General features: G+C 46.2%; 1 protein-coding gene across 9 annotated transcripts in view; it reads left to right on the top strand.

Moving 5' to 3' along the window:
- Dag1 (dystroglycan 1) overlaps positions 1-18,671 on the top strand; it is a 64,831-nt gene extending 46,160 nt beyond the window's left edge. For 8 of the 9 annotated variants that reach the window (XM_039080666.2, XM_039080670.2, XM_039080664.2 and 5 more), the window contains 2 exons: positions 5,989-6,386; positions 13,901-18,668. In XM_039080666.2, coding sequence (XP_038936594.1) covers positions 6,108-6,386; positions 13,901-16,303 — 2,682 coding nt within the window. In that variant the 5' untranslated portion in view covers positions 5,989-6,107 and the 3' untranslated portion in view covers positions 16,304-18,668. Of the gene's footprint in view, positions 1-5,988; positions 6,387-13,900 lie in introns of those variants that run through there. The other variant, NM_053697.1, reaches the window with a different exon arrangement.
- The last annotated feature ends 2,570 nt before the right edge of the window (positions 18,672-21,241 follow it).

Genomic DNA, 21,241 nt, shown 5'->3' with positions numbered 1-21,241 from the left:
AGTGTGCTCTTAGCCTCTGAGCCACCTCTCCAGCTGTTATGTTATTTTTTAAATGTTGAATGTGTAAGTGCTTGGGTCCAGCTGTTCCATGGCAAGCATGTCCTCTACCCCGAGTTGTTTGTTTGTTTGTGAGACAGGGTTTCTCTGTGTAGCCCTGGCTGTCCTGTAATTCACTCTGTAGCCAGGCTGGCTTGAACTCACAGAGATCTGAGCACTTCTGCCTTCACAGTGCCGATCACAGAGGTGATCGCTGCCTGTGTCCCTGAGCTTATTTATGCTATCATTTCCTTCCCCTTTTGTTGACTATTCTGGGGATTGAAACTGGAACCTCCAATCACTAGTTACATTCCCAGTCGTTTGCATTTTATTTATTAATAATCTTGAATTTGGGTCTTACTAAGTTGCCTGGGCAGGCCTTGACCTTGTACCTACCTCAGCCTCTTGAGTAGCTAGGATTATGGACCTGGCTTAAAATAAAACAACAAAAAGCTATTTTTGGCGATGAGATCTCACTATAAAGTTGAGGCTAGTCTTCAGTTCTTAGCAATTTTTCTGCCTTAGCCTCCTAAATATTGGGATGCAGGAAGGAGTTAAAAATGAATCTTGGGGAGTTTCTTTGTTTGTTTTTAAAGCATAATTGTACATGCTATGGAGGCAAGGGAATCAGGAGTTCGAGACTAGTACTCACTAGTTTTGAGGTCAATTTGGACAAAATATCCTGTCTCTCAAGTAACAAAATAGAAGAGAACCAAAATTCATGCCATAAAATTCACCATGTGAACAGTTTTTAAGTGTGACTTCTTAATAGTGAATAATATTTAACCACAGCATGTGGAGTGTAGTGGAGTGTGGAATTGCTTAGAGAACCTCCCACACAAGGTATTAAAAGTCAGCTTGGATTACAGACCATGGTCTAGTAGAGAACAGCTATTTAGTTCTGGGCTTTCAACTGTATCTTTCCCCCTTCTCTAGCACATGTTTTTACCTGTGTGTATTTATATAAAAGTCTTTGCTTCCTTTCTGTGATTATTGGAAAAAAATCAAGCCACCGTCAGCAGAAATCACTGCCCACTGTAGCTTTCTAAGGTACCTGTGATAAGTGAGGATTTACAAGACATTTTCTAAATGAGAGACGCTTTTACAGTAGCTTTTCTTGTTGATAGACAGGATAGGTATGCTTACTTCTCAGAGGAGGCAGATTTTTACCCTTCCTTTAGTCTGTTTCTGTGGCCCTGGCTGCTTCTGACTGGGCCTGGTTGTTCCTCCCCATCACTCAGAGTCATCTCTTACTAGCATCACGCCAGATCTCCAAGGCAGAGAAATCCTGTCTGCCTCCTGAGTCAGTTTTTAGGTGAGACTTCAGGTTCTCACCAGTGACCAGCAGGGGAGACCTTTGAAAAGCTGGAAGCAGAAAACCCAGTTGTCACGTTCATACTTGGAATCCAAATAAACTTGACAGTATTGTTTGTCATTGGTTTTAGATACCCTACTGGCTCTTTAGATTGAGCCACTTTAGACTGGTTGCCGTTACAGAGGTTTCGTGTTAATGTTGAACTCACAGCACTGAATTTTTTTTTTTTAAAGATTTATTTATTATATATAAGTACACTGTAGCTGTCTTCAGATACACTAGAAGAGGGCATCGGATCTCTTTACAGATGGTTGTGAGCCACCATGTGGTTGCTGGGAATTGAACTCATGACCTCTGGAAGAGCAGTCGGGTGCTCTTAACCACTGAGCCATCTCTCCAGCCCCCACAGCACTGAATTTTAACTTTTGAGTATGTGGACCTTTAAAAAAGCCTTTTTGTTAGGTGTAGCCTAACATGATTGTTTTAATTAAGATTTCTTCTTTTTAATTTTCCCAAGACTATTTTAAAACAGGGACTTAGGACTTCATTATTTTAATTGTGTTTTTAAGAGGAAAAAAATCTCATTTTCCTTAAACATTTTAATTACAAGAGTGAGTAGTGCTGTGTGGCCAGCATGAGTACGGCTTCAAGGTAGCAAAACTCTTGAGGAATAGCGCGCTCTCCTCAGTAGTGTGTGGGTTATCAGTAGAATGGGTTAACAGTGAGTTGAATCTTATAACTTTTCCTTTATTCTTAGAGAGTCAAAGCTAATAGCCACTCTTTAAAGAGTTTTTTAGTTTAGATAGGTAACAGTTTTATTCCTGGAGTTTTGGTTATTGTGGACTAAATATACACATCCCAAGACCTGGGTGGAGGCCTTGCCTTCAAATATTCTTCTACCTCCAGGTGGAAATGTGGCTGTTAGATGCTGAATGCATGTTAGGCTCAGCAGTGACAATGATGAGGGGTGAGTATCCAGGCCGTAAAGGAATCGTTAGTTACTGCCAGCTCTCAGGACAGTTCTGAGCAGCTTGAGTGGCTGCTCCTACACTGCTGTCACAGAAGGCTTTGTCTCACCCAGGCTTTGGAAGCAACAGCACTGTTTTGAAGCCCAGTCTGGCTATGTGAGTGGTGGAATTCAGGTGTGCACCACCTATCCAATCTCTAACATATTTAACTAATTAAGCATTTTGGGGTGCAAAGTCTCCCTGTTGTAGCCCTCCCGGCCTAGAATTTGCTAGGTTGCCCAAGCTAAGCTCAGGTTTGAAATCCTCGTGTCTTAACGTCTCTGCTGCTGAGATTTTAGGCCTAAGCCACCCAGACTTGGCCTCTTCATCACTTCTGATACCTTTAAAGTTTCTTTGCTGGTCTGTGGGGGTGGAGAGTGTCTAAGACTGCTGTCAGGCGAACTTATCTTTTACCCTGTGTACCAGGGCCACTGGACATGTGTGTTCAGAGAGCCAGGGTCTTTGTTAAGCTCCAAGAGGGCCTGTTTTTATGGAATTGTATTTCGCTGGCATAGGAGCATCCCTGCGGGCTCAGATTGCTTGGTGTACCCTGCTCTGCATCCCTGTCCACACCACACACTCATCTCTTAGTAGGAGAACTTTGACAGCAGTGAGTGCAAGTGCAAAACAGTTAGCGTTTCAGCCGTGAGCACTGGTGTCACAGAAGGTGATGTGTACATGAACTGTTAACTGTGGGTGCCTTGTCAGGATCACTGCACCCTTTCTCCTAACAGATTGTATCCACCCAACTTTATATGACAGTAGTTAAATTTGTATTGTTCTTTAGGCTTTGATCCCTGCAAGAAGGGAGACTCTAGTAACCAAGAGAAAGCATTTGAGACTTGTACAGAAGTTTTTCTAGAATTAGTAAGATGGCCTAATGGGTAAGGCACTTGGTGCCAGTCCTGAGGCCCATGTGATAAAAGGAGATCCCCAAAAGTTGTCCTTTACTTCCCCATGTCTACTGTGGCAAGCACCCTCTCCCCAATAAGGAAATTTTAAAAATTAAAATTTGTCCCAGAGGGACCGTTTAATATAGACAGGTGGATGTAATCTACACAGCTTCTAGCACAAGTAGGCATGACCCTTGCTTATAGAAAGCTAGCATCAGAAAGACACGCAGACTGCTTTTAGCCAAGTGGCAGAAATTGTCTTTCTCCCCAGAGCATGGAAAACCAGTGCATAGTAGTTGGAGTTGTGCCCTGGGCATTGCCTGACTGCTAAATGCAGAGATCTTAGTCACGCCTGTAAACAGACGTCCATGTTGTCACATGACCACAGAGAGTAGGACTAAGCTCATGCTTTTAATGGGGTGTGGCTTATAATTAGTGCTGTTTCCAAATAAGCTAGGAATTTAAAATTGAGAATCAGGCTGGGAAAGCAAAAGATCAACTGGACTTAGCAGATGGAAAAGTAAATTAGAAAAAAAAAAGCAGGAAAAATAAAAATAAAAAACCCTCCCTCCTGTTTATCCATTAAGTGCACGCTTAGTACTGAAATTTCCCCTTTGGTGCTTCCAGGAGTTGAGCACAGGCTTTGCAATGCTAGACAGGAGCTTCATTGCTGACCCACGTTTATGGTTCAGCAGCTAGAGCAGGGTTAGGGAGGGAGAGTGGGGAACAGACAGAAAGTGAGCAGAAAGATAGGAGGATGAGTAGAGTGGAGTAAATAGGGCAGAACCTCCAGATACTGAGATGGGTTTGGGTTTTAGTTACTATTTCAAATTTTCCCCAACATTCATGGGAACAGGATTCAAGTCCAAAGGTTATAAAACTGGTCTCTAGGGGTTGGGGATTTAGCTCAGTGGTAGAGCGCTTGCCTAGGAAGCGCAAGGCTCTGGGTTCGGTCCCCAGCTCTGGGGGGAAAAAAAAAAAACTGGTCTCTAACTCCCTATAGAGTCAAAGATACTTGTATTTCTGGTTCTCCTGGCTTCACTTCTCAGGACTACGATTTCAGACCTGTGCCACTATGTTTTTTAATTAAATAACTAACCCCCACCCCACCCCATTTGTGTGTGTGTGTGTGTGTGTGTGTGTGTGTGTGTGTGTGTGTGTGTGTGTGTGTGTGTGTTATGAATTGTGAATCTTTACTAAGGGCATCTCACTGGCCCTTGCTTTGTTCTTTGAGAGAAAGTCTTGCTGTACAGCCCTAGCAAATCTGCTGGGCTAAACCCTGAGGCCATTATCCTTACTCTCCTTCTGCACTAGGCTTTACAGGCCCCAGTGTAAACCTTTATACCCTGCTTAAGATTTATTTCATATCCCAGGATTCAGTAGAAACACACAAATGTCATACATACCTGAGGACACAGATTTGTCAACGCTACACATTCTTCTGTACTTTTATGATTGATCTAAGAAAATTTGGAGAGGCTAGAGAGATGGCTTAGTGATTTGAAGCATTTATTTATAGCTCTTGCAAGCGTCCTGGGCTCAATTCCTATCACTCATGGCAGCTTACAATTATTTGTAAGTGCAGCTCCAGGGCATCTGAAACATTTTCAGACCTTTGAGGACACACATGTAGGCAAACCATTCATACATACAAAGCTGGGTATGGTGGTGTACTCCTTAAATCCCTGCACTGAGGGGTTGGGGATTTAGCTCAGTGGTAGAGCGCTTGCCTAGGAAGCGCAAGGCCCTCGGTTCGGTCCCCAGCTCCGAAAAAAAGAACCAAAAAAAAAAAAAATCCCTGCACTGAGAAGGCAGAAACAGGTGAGCTCTAGGGCAGCAAGGGCTACATAGAGAGACCCTGTCTCAAAAAACCTAAAATAAAATAAAATTATTAAAAGTAAAAGGAAGGGGTTGGGGATTTAGCTCAGTGGTAGAGCACTTGCCTAGCAAGCGCAAGGCCCTGGGTTCGGTCCCCAGCTCTGAAAAAAAGAAAAAAAAAAAAAAGTAAAAGGAAAAATTAAAAAAAAAAGAAAAAGAAAAGTTGAGTGTGGTGTTTTTAGGCCTGTGGTTGAGTGGTGTTTTTAGGCCTGTGGTTGTAGCTTTGCTGGGCTGGCGATATGACTCGGAACAAAGGTCTAGAGACACAGTTCCGCTTAGAGAGAAAATGTCAACTAATGTCATTTAGAGAGTTCCCTCTCACAACAAAATAAACAGGTGAAGTTAATTTCACCTATTTGTACTTTATAGAATTTTTATTCATTTAATAATGTGTGATTCAATATGCTATGGTTTCAATATGTATTAGCCCTTTAAATTATTTTTAAATGATGTATTCACTTATTTCATATGCACTGGTGTTTTGCCTGTATGCATGTCTGTGTGAGGGCATCAGATCTCCTGGAAGTGGAGTTAGACAGTTGTGAGCCACCATGTGGTTGCTGGGAATTGAACTCAAGATCTCTGAAAGAGCAGTCAGTGCTCTTAACCGCTGAGCCACCTCTCCAGCCTTCCCTTCAAATTACTAATGAGGTATTTTACATTTTGTTTTTATACAAAATTTCAAAATTCAGTTTGCACACACCAGAGCAATCCATCTCCAGCACTAAATAGCTACTGAAGATCATAGGAGTAAGAGGCTTCTCACTAGGGTGCAATGTCTTGGCAAAGCACTTGGGAAATACACAGTCTCAAAGCTGCCAACATTGTTTGAGTGTCTGAATCTGCTCTTCTTCTCTAGGCTCTGGGTGCTGCAGGATGGAACAGCTGTGCCGAGGGTGAGGATCCAACCCTGGGACCACATCATTTGCTTCCTTCCTTAGCAACTGTTGGCTTGAGCAAACCCTAGCCTGGGTGAGCATGTCTGTGGACAACTGGCTACTGCACCCCCTCTGGGGACAGACCTTTCTCCTCCTACTGTCTGTGGCTGTGGCTCAAGCCCACTGGCCCAGTGAACCCTCAGAGGCTGTGAGGGACTGGAAGAACCAGCTTGAGGCGTCCATGCACTCAGTTCTCTCGGACTTCCAGGAGGCTGTTCCCACCGTGGTTGGCATCCCAGATGGCACGGCTGTTGTTGGGCGCTCATTCCGAGTGAGCATTCCAACAGATTTAATTGCCTCCAGTGGAGAAATTATCAAGGTAAGACTGCATGTAAAAACAAACTGAGGAAGAGTTCCCATCTTCTAGTTTAGTTTTGATACTTCTTTGTTGTGCCTTATTTATTTATCTATTGATCTGGGGCTGGCTGGAGGACTCACATGTAGGTATGAATACCACGGGTGTGCCTGCAGCTCCCGCCTAGAACGCCTCCTCCTAAGCCTAAGCGAGGAAAGGTGCCCCGCAGCCGTTTTTCCTTTCTTTTTAAAATGTTGTCTGATTGTTGCTGACATGTACATTGCACACCACAGTGTGCCTTGTGTCCACTGAAGTCAGAAGAGGATGCGCGTTCCCTGGAACTGTGAGCTGCCATGCGGGTGCTGAGAACCAAACCCAGGACCTCTGGAAGAGCACCAAGTGCTCTAACACTGAGCCATCCTCCAGCCCAGCAGCACTCATATGTCGGCTCTTGGTTGAAACTTTCACAGTCTGGTGTGTCCTTTCTGACATTCAAGCCCAGGCTTCTAGGTTGAACAGCCAGAGTCCATGCCAGTCTTAGCAGGAAGAGGCAAATCTGTTGCTTCTTTGCTTTTAATGTGAATGGACCTATTCTCTTTCCCCCTCTGGTCTCCATACCTCCTCTGTAAACCATACCTTACTTCTGAAGACCCTGGCTCATAGAGCTAATGAATTCCATCGGTTGATTTACACACACACACACACACACACACACTCTACTGGCTCTGACTGTCTAGGAACTTGCTCTATAGCCCGGGCTGGCCTTGGATTCAGAGATTTCCTTGCTTCTGCCTCCTGATGACTGGATTAAAGGTCTGCACCACCACCAGACCATAGAACTCTTTCCATGACAGCAGCCAGATGCTAATCTCCTAGGTAAGGACTGAAGGATACATTGCTCGCCTGTTTTTTTTTTTTTTTTTTTTTTTTTTTTTTTTTTTCCGGAGCTGGGGATCGAACCCAGGGCCTTGCGCTTCCTAGGCAAGCGCTCTACCACTGAGCTAAATCCCCAGCCGCCTGCTCGCCTGTTTTTATGTGACCCTCTGAATGTTCAAACTCAGCATTGGTTGCCTTTGTTCCTGTGGCTATTGGAATGTTTTACATGGATTAATTTTGACCAGAAGTGTCTTGAATTGACACAGTGAGTTAGATATTTGTAGTATCAGGCTTATTCACCAGTGGCATAAAGAGCTCTTACTGGGAAAACAGGATTTTATCTGAACATATTTATCCATGGAGAAGAACCAGTTTAGTAGCTGATGAGCATGTACTACTTGCCCAGCACACTAGACAATAGTTTGTCTCCTTAGCCATCCTCCTCTCAAGAACCAGGCTCGAATGGACTGAGGATTTGGAAAAGTAATGCATGACCCGATTCTTGGAGCTTTGATTTTCTCACTTGTAAAAATAAGCTTGAAAAAGTATTTACTTACTTATTTTGAAAAGAGTCTCTCACTGGCTTCTGAGCTTCTTCTGTCTGCTGAATGGCAGGATTACAGGTGTGGCTGAAAAGTCTATGTTAAAGGAAAATCCCCCTCCCCCATTATAACAACAGAAGGGCTAGAGAGATGGCTTAGGATTTAAAAACACTTGTTCGGTGGACCTGGTTTAAATTCTTAGCACATACGTGGTGGCTCACAACCATCTGTAACTTCAAGTTTTAAATACTTCCTCTGACCTTTGATGGCACAAAGTCTGCATGTGGGACACAGATATATATGCCAGCAAACAGCCAAACACATGAACTAAAAACAAGATTTTACTGAGTTCCGTCCCCAGCTCCGAAAAAAAGAAAAAAGAGAAAAAAACCAAAACAAACAAACAAACAAGATTTTTAAAAAGTTACATAGGCTTGCAAAGTATGTGAGAGAAAGAAAAAGTTTTTGTGGCTTCTACCATTTTCTATGCTTATTAAGAGGTGGACATACTGCATTTATACAGATATTCCCACAAACCCTGCTACTTTCTTCTTAAATATCCCTCCTGGACACTCGGCATGGTACTTGCCTATAGCCTCAGCACTCTAGGAGGCTGAGGTGGTTGAAGGCCGGCCTGGGTTCCAGAGTAAGACTTTGCCTTTGAAACAGAACAGAGCAAACCAATCTGCAGTACTCAATACATGGTGAAGTTCCTGCTCTGTGTTAGTCTTGGATGCTGCCTCCTGTTACCTAGTAGACCTTCAAATAGTAATGAGCTAGCAGAGGGACTAAAGATCCCTCTCCATCTCAGACCTGCTGTGAATTCTCAAAGCCTCTGTACATTGGCACGAGTGTTGGATCTGGGCCACTCCAGCCATGCTGTGGCCATAGTGTATCATGGAGAGTCTTCAGCTGCAGGTCCCTCTATGGCCCAGCCTGCAGTGTGGATAGCCAGCAGCGACTGGGGCTTAGTACCTCCTCTTTAGAGTAGTTGGGGAGGAGTTGGTACCGGGTAGGAGGGAGCATGCCTGTAATCGTAAGGTGCAGGAAGATGTCTTTCAGTTTGAGGTCAGCCTCAGCTGCAGAGTGAGGCCTTGTCTGGAAAAATAAAACAAAAACGTAGTAGGCAAGCCACACTTTATATCCCCTGAAAGATGGGGCTGCCCCCGTAAAGCCCTGTCAGAGGTCTCATTTTGGTACAGCCTGTGAGAGTGTCTTTTCTTCATCCCTTTTTCTTTTTTCAGCCTCCTTGCTTGGAGACAATGTGGACTTTTCCTCAGCCCAAGATGTCGGCAGGCTGGGAGCAGCCCTTGCTGAGACTGTGCTCAGCTGCTGGCATGGGCTACCTAATTGTTTCCCCAAGAACAATGGCTACTCTCTGTGGTCAGGAAGAGGGGTTCATGAAAGGAGCTTTTTTTTTTTTTTTTTTTTTTTTTGGTGGATGCTTGAGAGCTTTGTGGTAATGAAGCCTGCGTGAGATGAACTGCAGTTTCTTCCTGCCTCGAGTGGGTGTTCCCTGGGTCTGAATGGACTCCTTGTGAGCATGGCACACCGGGAAATGTGGGTTGGCAAAGGAAAGCATCCTTGGGAGTGGGCTGTCAGAATGGTATTTGTCCAGACTTATCAACTTAATACTTATTGAAAATAGAGGCTTCCTTTTTTATTTTATTTATTTATTTATTTTTACTTACTGGCAAGAGCTGAAAAATAAAATGATAAAGTAAAAATAGATGCCAAGGCTTAGGGTAGAAGGACTGACTGTGGGAACTTTTTGAGTGGCTATAACTATGTTTAGCTGCTCTTTTGGGGAGACGATGATTAGATTTTTAAAGGCCTATCTTTTTGTGTATGTGTGTTCATGTTTGAATATATGCCTCGCATGTGTACAGACACCTGGAGAGGCCAGAGAGGGCATCAGACTTCCTGACACTAGAGTCACTATAGGTGGTTGTGCTCTTAACCACTGAGCCATCTCTGGTCCCAGTGATTAGTGTTTAGGAGAGAATAGTTAGCATCAGATAAAGTACTTTATAGCCCAAATCAGGAGGGTAGCAGCTGGGCTGGAATGTGGTCCTGTGGTTCTAGCCTTTGTGAGGAGGACCAAGTATAGTTGACACTGGTATATCTGGACATAGGACGAGTGATTCTCCCCTGCAGTTGTTCTTGGTGTGGTTTACACTTCCGATGTCTGACCCTCTGGCCTCAAGCTAGACCTGCTGGCCTATAGCTCTGCCTTGTGACTGCCACAGTTTGTTAGCATTTGCAGAAGGCCGCAAGGTAGAAAACACAGGGGTATGACTACCTCATTGGGAGTGCTTCAGAGTGTTTTCTGTGACTCCTTGCAGCCAACCTTCTAGGGAATCTTGCAGGTTGGCCTAACTAGGTTGATGTCATTAAGGGGAGAGAGCTGAAGGTTAAGGGCCAGTGACAAGGTCTGAGGGAAGGTTATAGGGACTTTACTTAAGCCGGTGGTATAGGCTTTAATAGGGAAAGAATGCACCTGGCGTGTCTGTAAGTAAACACAGAGCAAGACCCAGGGCTTGATGAGTACAGACATGCTTGTTAAAAGATGCTGCCATAGGGGACTGGGGATTTAGCTCAGTGGTAGAGTGCTTGCCTAGGAAGCGCAAGGCCCTGGGTTTGGTCTCCAGCTTCAAAAAAAAAAAAAAAAAGATGCTACCATAGAGACCCAAGCTACCAGGTTTGTAATCTGAGGGAATTGATTTTGCAGGCTACTGTCAGCAGTGCAAGTACTTGTTCATGGAGTCTGCTCCCTGCACTTCCTGCATGGATGTATCTTGCAGGCCCTGAATGACAGCACTTACAATTTTTGGATACAGAAACTCATTAAAATTAATTCCGTTGTAGCAAGAGTCTTAGTTTTGTCCTTTTGGCTATATTTGACTGGCTTGTTGAGACTGAATGAAACCTTTTTGATGAAGAATAAGTAATGGAAACTCCTACTCAATTGCTCTTTCTCCATGCCTTGAAGGTTTGGAGTGAGAGCCTTTGGGTGGATTTCCTGGCATGTAGTGCTTGTGGATACTTCTCTGCTACAGCCCCTGCCAATCCCGCCACAAACTCTCTGTCTTCTGAGTTCTGCTGTGTGTAAGAAGGCCTGAGTAAAGACTGTGGAGGCAGTGGCTTAGAACTGAACGTAAGAGTCGTCTCACAGTGCAGACTAAAGGAGATGAGGGGTTGTTTGTTGTTTCTGTTTCCTTGTTTTTGTCTTTTCATTTAAGACAGGGTTTCTCTGGGCTGGAGAGATGGCTCAGCGGTTAAGAGCCCTGACTGCTGGGGTTGGGGATTTAGCTCAGTGGTAGAGCGCTTGCCTAGCAAGCGCAAGGCCCTGGGTTCGGTCCCCAGCTCCGGAAAAAAAAAAAAAAAAGAGCCCTGACTGCTCTTCCAGAGGTCCTGAGTTCAATTCCCAGCAACCACATGGTGGCTCACAACCATCTGTAATGAGATCTAATGCCCTCTTCTGGTGTATCTGAAGACAGCTACAGTGTACTTATATATAATAAATGAATAAATCTTTAAAAAAAAAGACAGGGTTTCTCTGTGTATCCCTGGCTGTCCTTGAAACTCATCTTGTAGCTCATGTTGATCTTGAACTGTCTCTAGTGCTGGCATTAAAGGCACGAGCCACCACACCTAGCTGGAGACCAGAATTTAAATCTGCATTTAAAAATCTCTGGTAGAAGAGGTTTGGGGTACAGATCTGAGGTTTGAACTGGAGTCTTCTCCAGACACTCAGGTTCCTGGATTTTGGTAGGAAGGAGACCCAGGCAGCCACTGGGGTGCCCAGAGGCATGGCATTAACTCCTCTGCCATAGGGCAGAGGCCTATATAGGGCCTGTATTAAGCTGTAGCCTTAAATTCCAAATAACCCCTGAAGACACCTCCTGTTTTCCTTTGTCTCTGGACTTAGGGCAGGGCCGTGGGGCTGAAGCGCTCTCAGTCAGAGCACAGAGTGGGTGGCCTTTCTTGAGTTGGGGACAGCAGTTTGTGTTTCCCAAAGGTGAGGAGCTGAGCGTGGGGCCTGGGCTAGAAGCAAGCATCACTTTCTCTCTTGTCAGCTGATAGAAATTCCCTTGGGTGCTCTGAGTATTTTAATTCATGCCACTGTGGGAAAGGGCTTCCTGCTGAAAGGCAATTTTTTAGGGGAAATAAAGAAGTGAGCTCCTTAGTACTCTTCTGTGTCAAGGGCAGAAGTGGGCCGTGCATGTTTCTTTCTCATAACCTCTCCTTTAGAGGTTAGAGACGACTTTTTTCTTTTCTTTCCTTTTCTTCTTCCTTCCTTCCTTCCTTCCTTCCTTCCTTCCTTTAGACATGGTTTTTTATGTATTTCATTTTTTAAAAAATTTTTTTTAAATTTATTTCATGTATATGAGTACACTGTAACTGTCTTCAGACACACCAGAAGAGGGCATCGGATCCCATTACAGATGACTGTGAGCCACCATGTGGTTGCTGGGAATTGAACTCAGGACCTCTGGAAGAGCAATTAGTGCTCTTAACCACTGAGCCATCTCTCCAGCCCCATGCATTTCATTTTTTAAAATATATTTTTATTTACTTTGCACATATGAGTATACTGTAGCTGTCCTCAGACACACCAGAAGAGGGCATCAGATCTCATTACAGATGGTTGTGAGCCACCATGTGCTTTCTGGGATTTGAACTCAGGACCTCTGGAAGAGTAGTCAATGCTCTGAGCCATCTCTCCAGCCTCCTATGTATTTCATCTTTTTTTCTTTCTTTTTTTTTTTTTTTTTTTTCGGAGCTGGGGACCGAACCCAGGGCCTTGCGCTTGCTAGGCAAGCGCTCTACCACTGAGCTAAATCCCCAACCCCCTATGTATTTCATCTTAAGTCCAACTCACCATGTATTTACCATACCCGCTTTATTTAGTACTAGAGATTGAGCCCGGGGTTTGGTACAGTCTAGACGAGCATTCTGTCAACTGAGCTCATTTCTGAGACATTGGTTCTAAAATAGTTTCAGTCTCCTACTCTAGGTACCACAGTTGTTGGGGTTTGAGAAGTGGGATTCATTTAAATAGACATTGCAACTATTTTATAAGAAATGTGTGGACTATCTTTAATGCATTAAGTGATTGTAGAACAAGTCATTCTGGGGTATGGACCTTCCTTATCCCCAGACTTATGTGCACTTGCATTTGTGTGCAGGCAAGGTACTCTAAGCTGGGCGTATAACCTGAGTAGTGTGTGTCTGTGAAGAGTAATGGAGGGGACTGGAAAGGGTGTTTCAGGCTGGAATAAAATGTTCTGACCTAACTGAACAGCAGCTAAGTAGGGTAAATCACTTGTACAAGAGTCCACAAGAGTCTTTGGTTTTTATTTTTTTTTTAAATTTATGTATTAGTGTGTTTGCCTGCATGAATTTATGTGCACAGAGGCCAGAGTAGGTTAGGATCTCCAGAAGCTGCAGTTACAGCTGGCCAATGTGAATGCTAGGAACAAAACCCCAGTCCTCTGGAAGAGCAGTCTGCCCTCTTTTTTTTTTTTTTAAAGATTTATTTATTTTATTTATATCAGTACACCGTAGCTGTCTTCACACACACCAGAAGAGAGCATCGGATCCCATTACAGATGGTTGTGAGCCACCATGTGGTTGCTGGGAATTGAACTCAGGACCTCTGGAAGAGCAGTCAGTACTCTTAACTATTGAGCCATCTCTCCAGCCCCGCAGTCTGCCCTCTTAACTGCTGAACCATCTCTCTAGTTTTGTTTGTTTGTTTGCGTTTAGAGACAAGGTCTCAAGCTGTACCCCAGTCTGGCCTTCAACTCACCTCTCCTTAGATCTGCCTCCTGAGTTCTGGGATTACCCCTGAGCACTATAATTCCCAGTCAAATTCATACATCCTTAAGGACCTGGGCATCCTACTGTGTGTTAATGTGTCCCAGTCTTGTGTGCCATGTAACAGGGCATTACTGCTTTCCTCAGGACGTGATGAGTTGGATTGCCCAGCAGGAAATCTAAATTATTCCTTCAGCTTATCACATAACTCAGATTAGACCAGAGGTTTATTATGGTGATCATTTTAGGCTTGGCAGTGATGATAACATTTATAACTCACCCTTATGTTTCTTTCAGGTGTCTGCAGCAGGGAAGGAGGCCCTGCCGTCCTGGCTACACTGGGATCCACACAGTCATATTTTGGAAGGCCTTCCTCTTGACACTGATAAAGGTGTCCATTACATCTCAGTGAGTGCTGCACGCCTGGGAGCAAATGGAAGCCACGTGCCGCAGACGGCCAGCGTGTTCTCTATTGAGGTCTACCCTGAAGACCACAGTGAGCCACAGTCTGTCCGGGCAGCCTCATCAGACCCTGGTGAAGTAGTGTCATCTGCTTGTGCAGCTGATGAGCCAGTGACTGTCCTTACAGTGATTCTGGATGCTGACCTCACCAAGATGACCCCAAAGCAAAGGATTGATCTACTGAACAGAATGCAGAGCTTCTCAGAAGTAGAACTTAACAACATGAAGTTGGTGCCTGTAGTCAATAATAGACTATTTGACATGTCAGCCTTCATGGCTGGCCCAGGAAATGCAAAGAAAGTGGTAGAGAATGGGGCTCTGCTGTCCTGGAAACTAGGGTGCTCCTTGAATCAGAATAGCGTCCCTGACATCCGCGGTGTAGAAACCCCTGCTAGGGAGGGTACCATGTCTGCCCACCTTGGTTATCCTGTGGTGGGTTGGCACATTGCCAATAAGAAGCCCACTCTCCCCAAACGAATCCGGAGGCAGATCCATGCCACTCCTACACCTGTTACTGCCATTGGACCCCCAACTACCGCCATTCAGGAGCCACCATCTAGGATAGTGCCTACTCCCACATCTCCAGCCATTGCACCTCCAACAGAGACCATGGCTCCTCCTGTTAGGGATCCTGTCCCAGGGAAGCCCACGGTCACCATTCGGACTCGAGGTGCCATTATTCAGACCCCAACTCTGGGCCCTATCCCTCCTACTCGGGTGTCAGAAGCTGGTACCACAGTTCCTGGCCAGATTCGCCCAACACTGACAATTCCTGGTTATGTAGAGCCCACAGCAGTTGTTACTCCTCCAACAACTACCACAAAGAAGCCACGAGTATCTACGCCAAAACCAGCAACGCCTTCAACTGATTCGTCAACTACCACAACTCGAAGGCCAACCAAAAAACCACGGACACCCCGACCAGTGCCCCGGGTCACCACCAAAGCACCGATCACCAGATTGGAGACCGCTTCCCCACCCACTCGAATCCGCACTACCACCAGTGCAGTGCCCCGTGGGGGAGAAGCTAACCAGCGGCCAGAGCTTAAGAACCACATCGACAGGGTTGATGCCTGGGTAGGAACCTACTTTGAGGTAAAGATTCCATCAGACACCTTCTATGACAATGAGGACACCACTACGGACAAGCTCAAGCTGACCCTGAAGCTGCGAGAGCAGCAGTTGGTAGGTGAGAAATCTTGGGTTCAGTTTAACAGCAACAGCCAGCTCATGTATGGTCTGCCTGACAGCAGCCATGTCGGAAAACATGAGTATTTCATGCACGCCACGGACAAAGGGGGCCTTTCTGCTGTGGATGCCTTCGAGATCCATGTTCACAAGCGCCCACAAGGGGACAAAGCTCCCGCGCGATTCAAGGCCAAACTTGCAGGGGATCCCGCACCTGTGGTGAACGATATCCACAAGAAGATCGCTTTGGTAAAGAAGCTGGCTTTTGCCTTTGGGGATAGGAACTGCAGCTCCATCACCCTTCAGAACATCACCCGGGGCTCTATTGTGGTCGAGTGGACCAACAACACTCTGCCCCTGGAGCCCTGCCCCAAGGAGCAGATCGTAGGGCTGAGCCGCAGGATTGCTGATGAAAACGGGAAGCCTCGTCCTGCCTTCTCCAATGCTCTGGAGCCTGACTTCAAGGCTCTGAGTGTTGCTGTGGCGGGCTCTGGCAGTTGTCGGCACCTCCAATTTATCCCCGTGGCACCACCCTCTCCTGGAACCTCAGCAGCACCGGCCACAGAGGTTCCAGACAGGGACCCTGAGAAGAGCAGTGAGGATGACGTTTACTTGCACACAGTCATCCCAGCTGTTGTGGTTGCAGCCATCCTGCTCATTGCTGGAATCATTGCTATGATCTGCTATCGCAAGAAGAGGAAGGGCAAACTGACCCTGGAGGACCAGGCCACCTTTATCAAGAAGGGGGTGCCTATTATCTTTGCAGATGAGCTGGATGACTCTAAGCCCCCGCCCTCTTCCAGCATGCCGCTCATCCTGCAGGAAGAGAAGGCTCCCCTCCCTCCTCCTGAGTACCCTAACCAGAGTGTGCCCGAGACCACTCCTCTGAACCAGGACACTGTGGGAGAGTACACACCCCTGCGGGATGAGGATCCTAATGCACCTCCCTACCAGCCACCCCCACCCTTCACAGCTCCCATGGAGGGCAAGGGCTCCCGTCCCAAGAACATGACCCCATACCGATCACCCCCTCCATATGTACCCCCTTAACCCACAAGCGCCTGGGTGGAGGCAGGGGTAGGGCAGAGGCCTGGAGACAACTCGGTGTTGTCTGTAGAGACCGGTGGCCCACAGACCATTGCCCACCGGTACCCAACACCTGACCTAGCACACTGACACACGGGGCCTGGACAAGCCCGCCCTCTCTGGTCCTCCCAAACCCCAAAGCTGCTGGAGAGACTTTGGGGGACTTTTTTATTTTTATTTTTTGCCTAACAGCTTTTTGTTTGTTCATAGAAAAGTCTTCGCTGCGTTTTTGATGGCTCTGAAAGCGCTGTTTGAGTAGAGGTAGGAGGAGGGAGCGAGGAACCGTGAATGAACTCGCAGGCAGTGCTGGGTGGCCCCCAGCTCTCTGCATTTTGCCTTTAACACTAACTGTACTGTCTTTTCTATTCACGTGTGTCTAGCTGCAGGATGTAACATGGAAAACAGTAGCTAAAGATTAAATTCAAAGGACTTTCAGAAATTAAGGTTAAGTTTTTACATTTAATCTGCTGTTTACCTAAACTTGTATGTATAATTTTTGGGTGGGTATGGGGAATTGCTTTGCTAAAAATAAGCTCCCAGGGTGTTTCAGACTTAGAGAAGACCAAGGGACAGTATTTTTTATCAAAGGAATCCTATTTTTTCACACTATGTCACCTTGGTTGCTCTGATATCCCAGAGCCTGACTGAGGGCCTCCTGGGCCTGGCTCAGGTGCCGGGCCCTGGTGCTGGCTCTGTTCTCCCGCTATTGCCAGGGGCTGGAAGCTGGAGGGGCCTCTTGGGCCATGGACATCCTGACCTCTACCCCCTGCACGCTAGTGGCCTACCACCAAGGGGGTCTTCATTTCTGTGGGAAAGGGACTCCAAAAGGCATTGGTGGCTGTGGCCTCCAACCTAGGTGCTCCAAGGTGGGCCAGCTGCTCGTAGGGGCACCTGGGAAGGTCGAAGGACTCCACCTCATCAACCTTTCTTTTCCCCTTTCTCTGTGGGTTCAGTTTTGTTTTGTTTTGTTTTTCCTTTCCTCTTAAAAGGAATACCATGGTCTTTGAAACACTCAGTGGGGGACATTTTGGTGAAGATGCAATATTTTTATGTCATGTGATGCTCTTTCCTCACTTGACCTTGGCCACTTTGTCCCAACAGTCCACAGCCCTACCTACCCCATACACCCTGCCCCCTCTTCTCTGGCGCTCCAGTCCTGGGCCTTGGGCCTGAACAACTGGAAAAGGTCTGGTGGCTGGGGAGGAGTGCCAGCAATAGTTCATAGTAAAAATCTGTGGGCTCTCAAAGCTAATTTTTTACTAAAGTTTTTATACAGCCTCAAATTGTTTTATTAAAAAAAAAAGATTAAAAAATGGTGATGCTTAACAGCAGTTTGTACAAGCTCCTAGTGTTGACTCCATGGAACTGATGGCTTTGCTCATTTTGACCCTCCCCGGCCCCTTCTTTTCCTAATGGGTTAAATTCTGGATTACATAGAGGCTTCCTTTGCCTTTTTTAGCAGAACATTGTCCATCTGTCTGCGTCTCTGTCCCATGACTCAGGGGCACCCACTCTGCTTTATTCTCCTCCTTTGGAAGAAACCATTTTGAGCATGCCTTTTCTTGATGTCTGAGTTATTTTGGGTACCTTTTAGGGAGGAATGCCTTTTGCAATAATGTATCCCTTCCCTGATGGAGGGTGGGTGGGTGGACCCAGGCTCCCTTTGCACACGGAGCAGTAACTTCTAAGCCATATCGACTGTTTAGCAGAGGGCGTGCTGTCTCAGGAAGGGAAGCCTGTAGGACAGGAGCATTGCTTCCAAACAGTGGTTCCTTCTGCATTCTCCACAAGGCCTACCCTTCCTGCTCAGCCCCTAGGAGGGTTCTAGGGGAGCAGTGCCCCATGGGGGAGTCTGCCGATGAGTGCTTCATGGATGGCTGGTGACTGGGCCTGATGTCCCAAGAGCAGGGATCTGACCTGATGAAATTATTTCTGGTGACCTCATCAAAAATCAATCAATCAATCCCAGTATTCCAGGTGAGGGCTTTGGAAAGCCTTCCAGATAACTGTTGTTGCTCTTAGCAACACCACCATTGGGCATTGCCATGTAGAGAGGAGGCTGGCCCAGAGTGGCTTGTTGTCATAGCAACTGGAGGCAGTGGGGCAGTGAACAGAATAACAAGAGCAACAATGCCTTTGCAGGCAGCCTCCTCCCTAAGCCCTGAGCTGCCGATGGCCATCAGACTCTGAGACAGAGAGCCAATCTCACATTCAAGTGTTCACCAACCACTGACGTGTCTTTATTTCCTTCTATATGATTTTAAGATGTGTTTTCTGCATTCTGTATAGAAACATATCAAACTAAATAAAAGCAGTGTCTTTATTACAATGCCATTGCCTCTGGCTCTCTATTTCCCTGGCTTCTTATGATTCCTGGATGTGAATGATGGGAGGGTATCAATCACCCTAGAGAGTGGCAGCTCAAGCAACCTCCACAAAAGCTTTCATTTCTGTACTCCAGGAACTTGCCAGTACGCAAGCTTCTTCTAGTGCCCCTTCTGCCTTTGAGTCAGTTAAGACAAATTTTGATCCTCCGTTTCTTCATTTGCAAAGGTAGGCTATGACTGGGAATCTAGTGGGTGGAGTGGAGGGTGATGGGAAAAGTACTGTCACAGAGGGGTAGCCTCTGGGCAGGCCTTCTGGCAGGTCTGATCCTCCTGAAGACTGGGATGGAGGTATGCTGACAGCAGCTCCACTGTGGCTTTTACCCAAAAATACTTTCGGGCTTGGCATTGGCTGGTTGCTTTGTTCTTGAGCTTACAGATTCTGGGTGGCCAGCCCTAAATGGCTGTCAGGATGTAGACAGGCCTTCTGGGAAGAACGAGCATACTCAAGACCAGAGAAGGACGGGTGCTTTCCTGGGACAATGCTTACACGTGGGAAGTAGAGATGCAGCAGTTGTTGCCAGAGGACCATTGCTTACAGAAAAACCGGTGCCTCTTCTGGTTTATCTCTGCTTCTACAAGCTCACCATCAGACTTTGCACCTCACATCTCCTGATGGTCCAACAGTGCTTGGAGTTAGGATATAAATGTGTAGCACCTTGAAAATGGCCAAGGCAAAGCCAGTCTAGGCACAAAGGCCCTGTCTTAAGGTAGACATGGAGGTGCACACCAATAACCCCAGTACTTGGGAGGTGGAGCTAAGAGGATCAGGAGTTCAAGGACAGAGTGAGCTACCTAGTAAGTTTTACCTGGGACTCATGGGACCGTGCCCAAAGACACCATCTCAGAAAAGACTCCTGACAAATGTTCAAAGACACGTGCTTCAGTCAGCCTTCTAGGCCTTGCAGCAGGAAGCCAGAAAATGACCTCACAATTGCTCTCAGTTAAGCTGACCCTCAGAAAGATCAGCTTAAGCTTTAACTCAGGATGATCTGAAGAACAGGAAGAAGAGAAGCTGTAGGGTGCAGAAGGATCCACCTGTTGCTCCGGCTTTGCAGATGATTCAACTGTTGAGCCTGGTAGATGTCTGCTCCCCAGCACTCGAACCAAGTTCTTGGTGGAAGAGAATCTGCATATGTCTTTTTGAGCTAAACAGACGGTGATAGAAGGGGGTTGGGGGCAGGCAGAAGGGTACTAATAGAAACCCGCTTTTCTACTTGGTTTGACTTGGCCACTTCCTAGGATCCTTCTAGCATGGTTCTCCAGTCTGTTATTGCGGTTAGGACAGTGCTATCTCCAAGGGGCTCTAAGATCCGCAGTGAACTGGGGAATGGAGTTGAACTATAGTCAGAGTTGGCCTGCAAAAGAGATAGAGAAAAAGCAGAGGGTCTGAATCTTACCAATCTTGTGTGGACACTACCTTGAGAGCCAGTCTCTGGGCCAGTCATGAGCAACAAGGCTGTTAGCTAGAAGACCTTATGTGCTTATGAATTGTGGCTCATCTGGCATCAGAGGTTCCAAACTATTTGCCAAGATGTAGCTTCTAGTTTGTTTCTCCATATTCCCCCTCCCAAAAAGAAAGCGGCAGGGAGAAGCTCTTCCCTGGTTTCTTTAAAACGTGCAAGGTCCATCTCAAGTACCAGTCTTTCAAAGCTGTTTCAGTCTCAGTATTGCTGTCTTAAAAATCCAAATCAGTCTAGCACAGTAGCACATGCCTGTAATCCTGGTGTGTGTGAAACAGAAGCTCAAGGACAGCCTTGGCTACATAGAAAAATTTGAGATCCATCTCGGCTATACGAGACCTGATGTGACAGGCACGTGCAGCCCAGCACTCGGGAGCCAGAGGTATATGGATCTGAGTTGGAGGCCAGCTTTGTCTGCATGGTGGGTTTCACTCCAGCCAAGACTACCTGGCAAGATCTTGTCTCAAAAGAGGAGGTGGGAAGCAGGAGAGGAGAAGTGGCTCTGTAGTTCAAAGCACTTGCTTTTAGGCCAGAGGGCCCAAGTTCAGTGGCTAACGCCCACATTTCTGGTGGCTTGCAGTCTCCTGGATGCCCTCTTCTGGTCTTTGTGGGCGCACACACTCATGACATACATTTAACATAGACGCACATACATAAATGAAAACAAATCTTTAAAAATTAAAGGGGGAAGATGTCAGATGTGGTAGCACATGCTGTTAAGCCCAGCATTTTGGGAGGCAGGTGATCTCTTTGAGTTCCAGGCCAGCCAGGATCACACAGTCAAGTCCTATCTTAAAAATAAGAAAAAAGTTTACTTTCTTTTTTTTTTTTTGCTTCTTTTTTTTTTCGGAGCTGGGGACCGAACCCAGGGCCTTGCGCTTCCTAGGCAAGCGCTCTACCACTGAGCTAAATCCCCAACCCCAAAAGTTTACTTTCTAAAAAGCGCTCTCTTTGATTCACAGTAGCTAAGGCCCAGAGAAGGCAGACAAGTTGGCCACATTTTTCAAACTAGTGTAAGATAGGTTCCATTCCTAGGTGTGACCCAGGTTTTGTTT

Source organism: Rattus norvegicus, chromosome 8, assembly GCF_036323735.1.
Source record: "Rattus norvegicus strain BN/NHsdMcwi chromosome 8, GRCr8, whole genome shotgun sequence".
NCBI lineage: Eukaryota > Metazoa > Chordata > Mammalia > Rodentia > Muridae > Rattus > Rattus norvegicus.
Note: the sequence above shows the minus strand (reverse complement) of the source record. Positions and strands in the feature narration are given on the sequence as shown.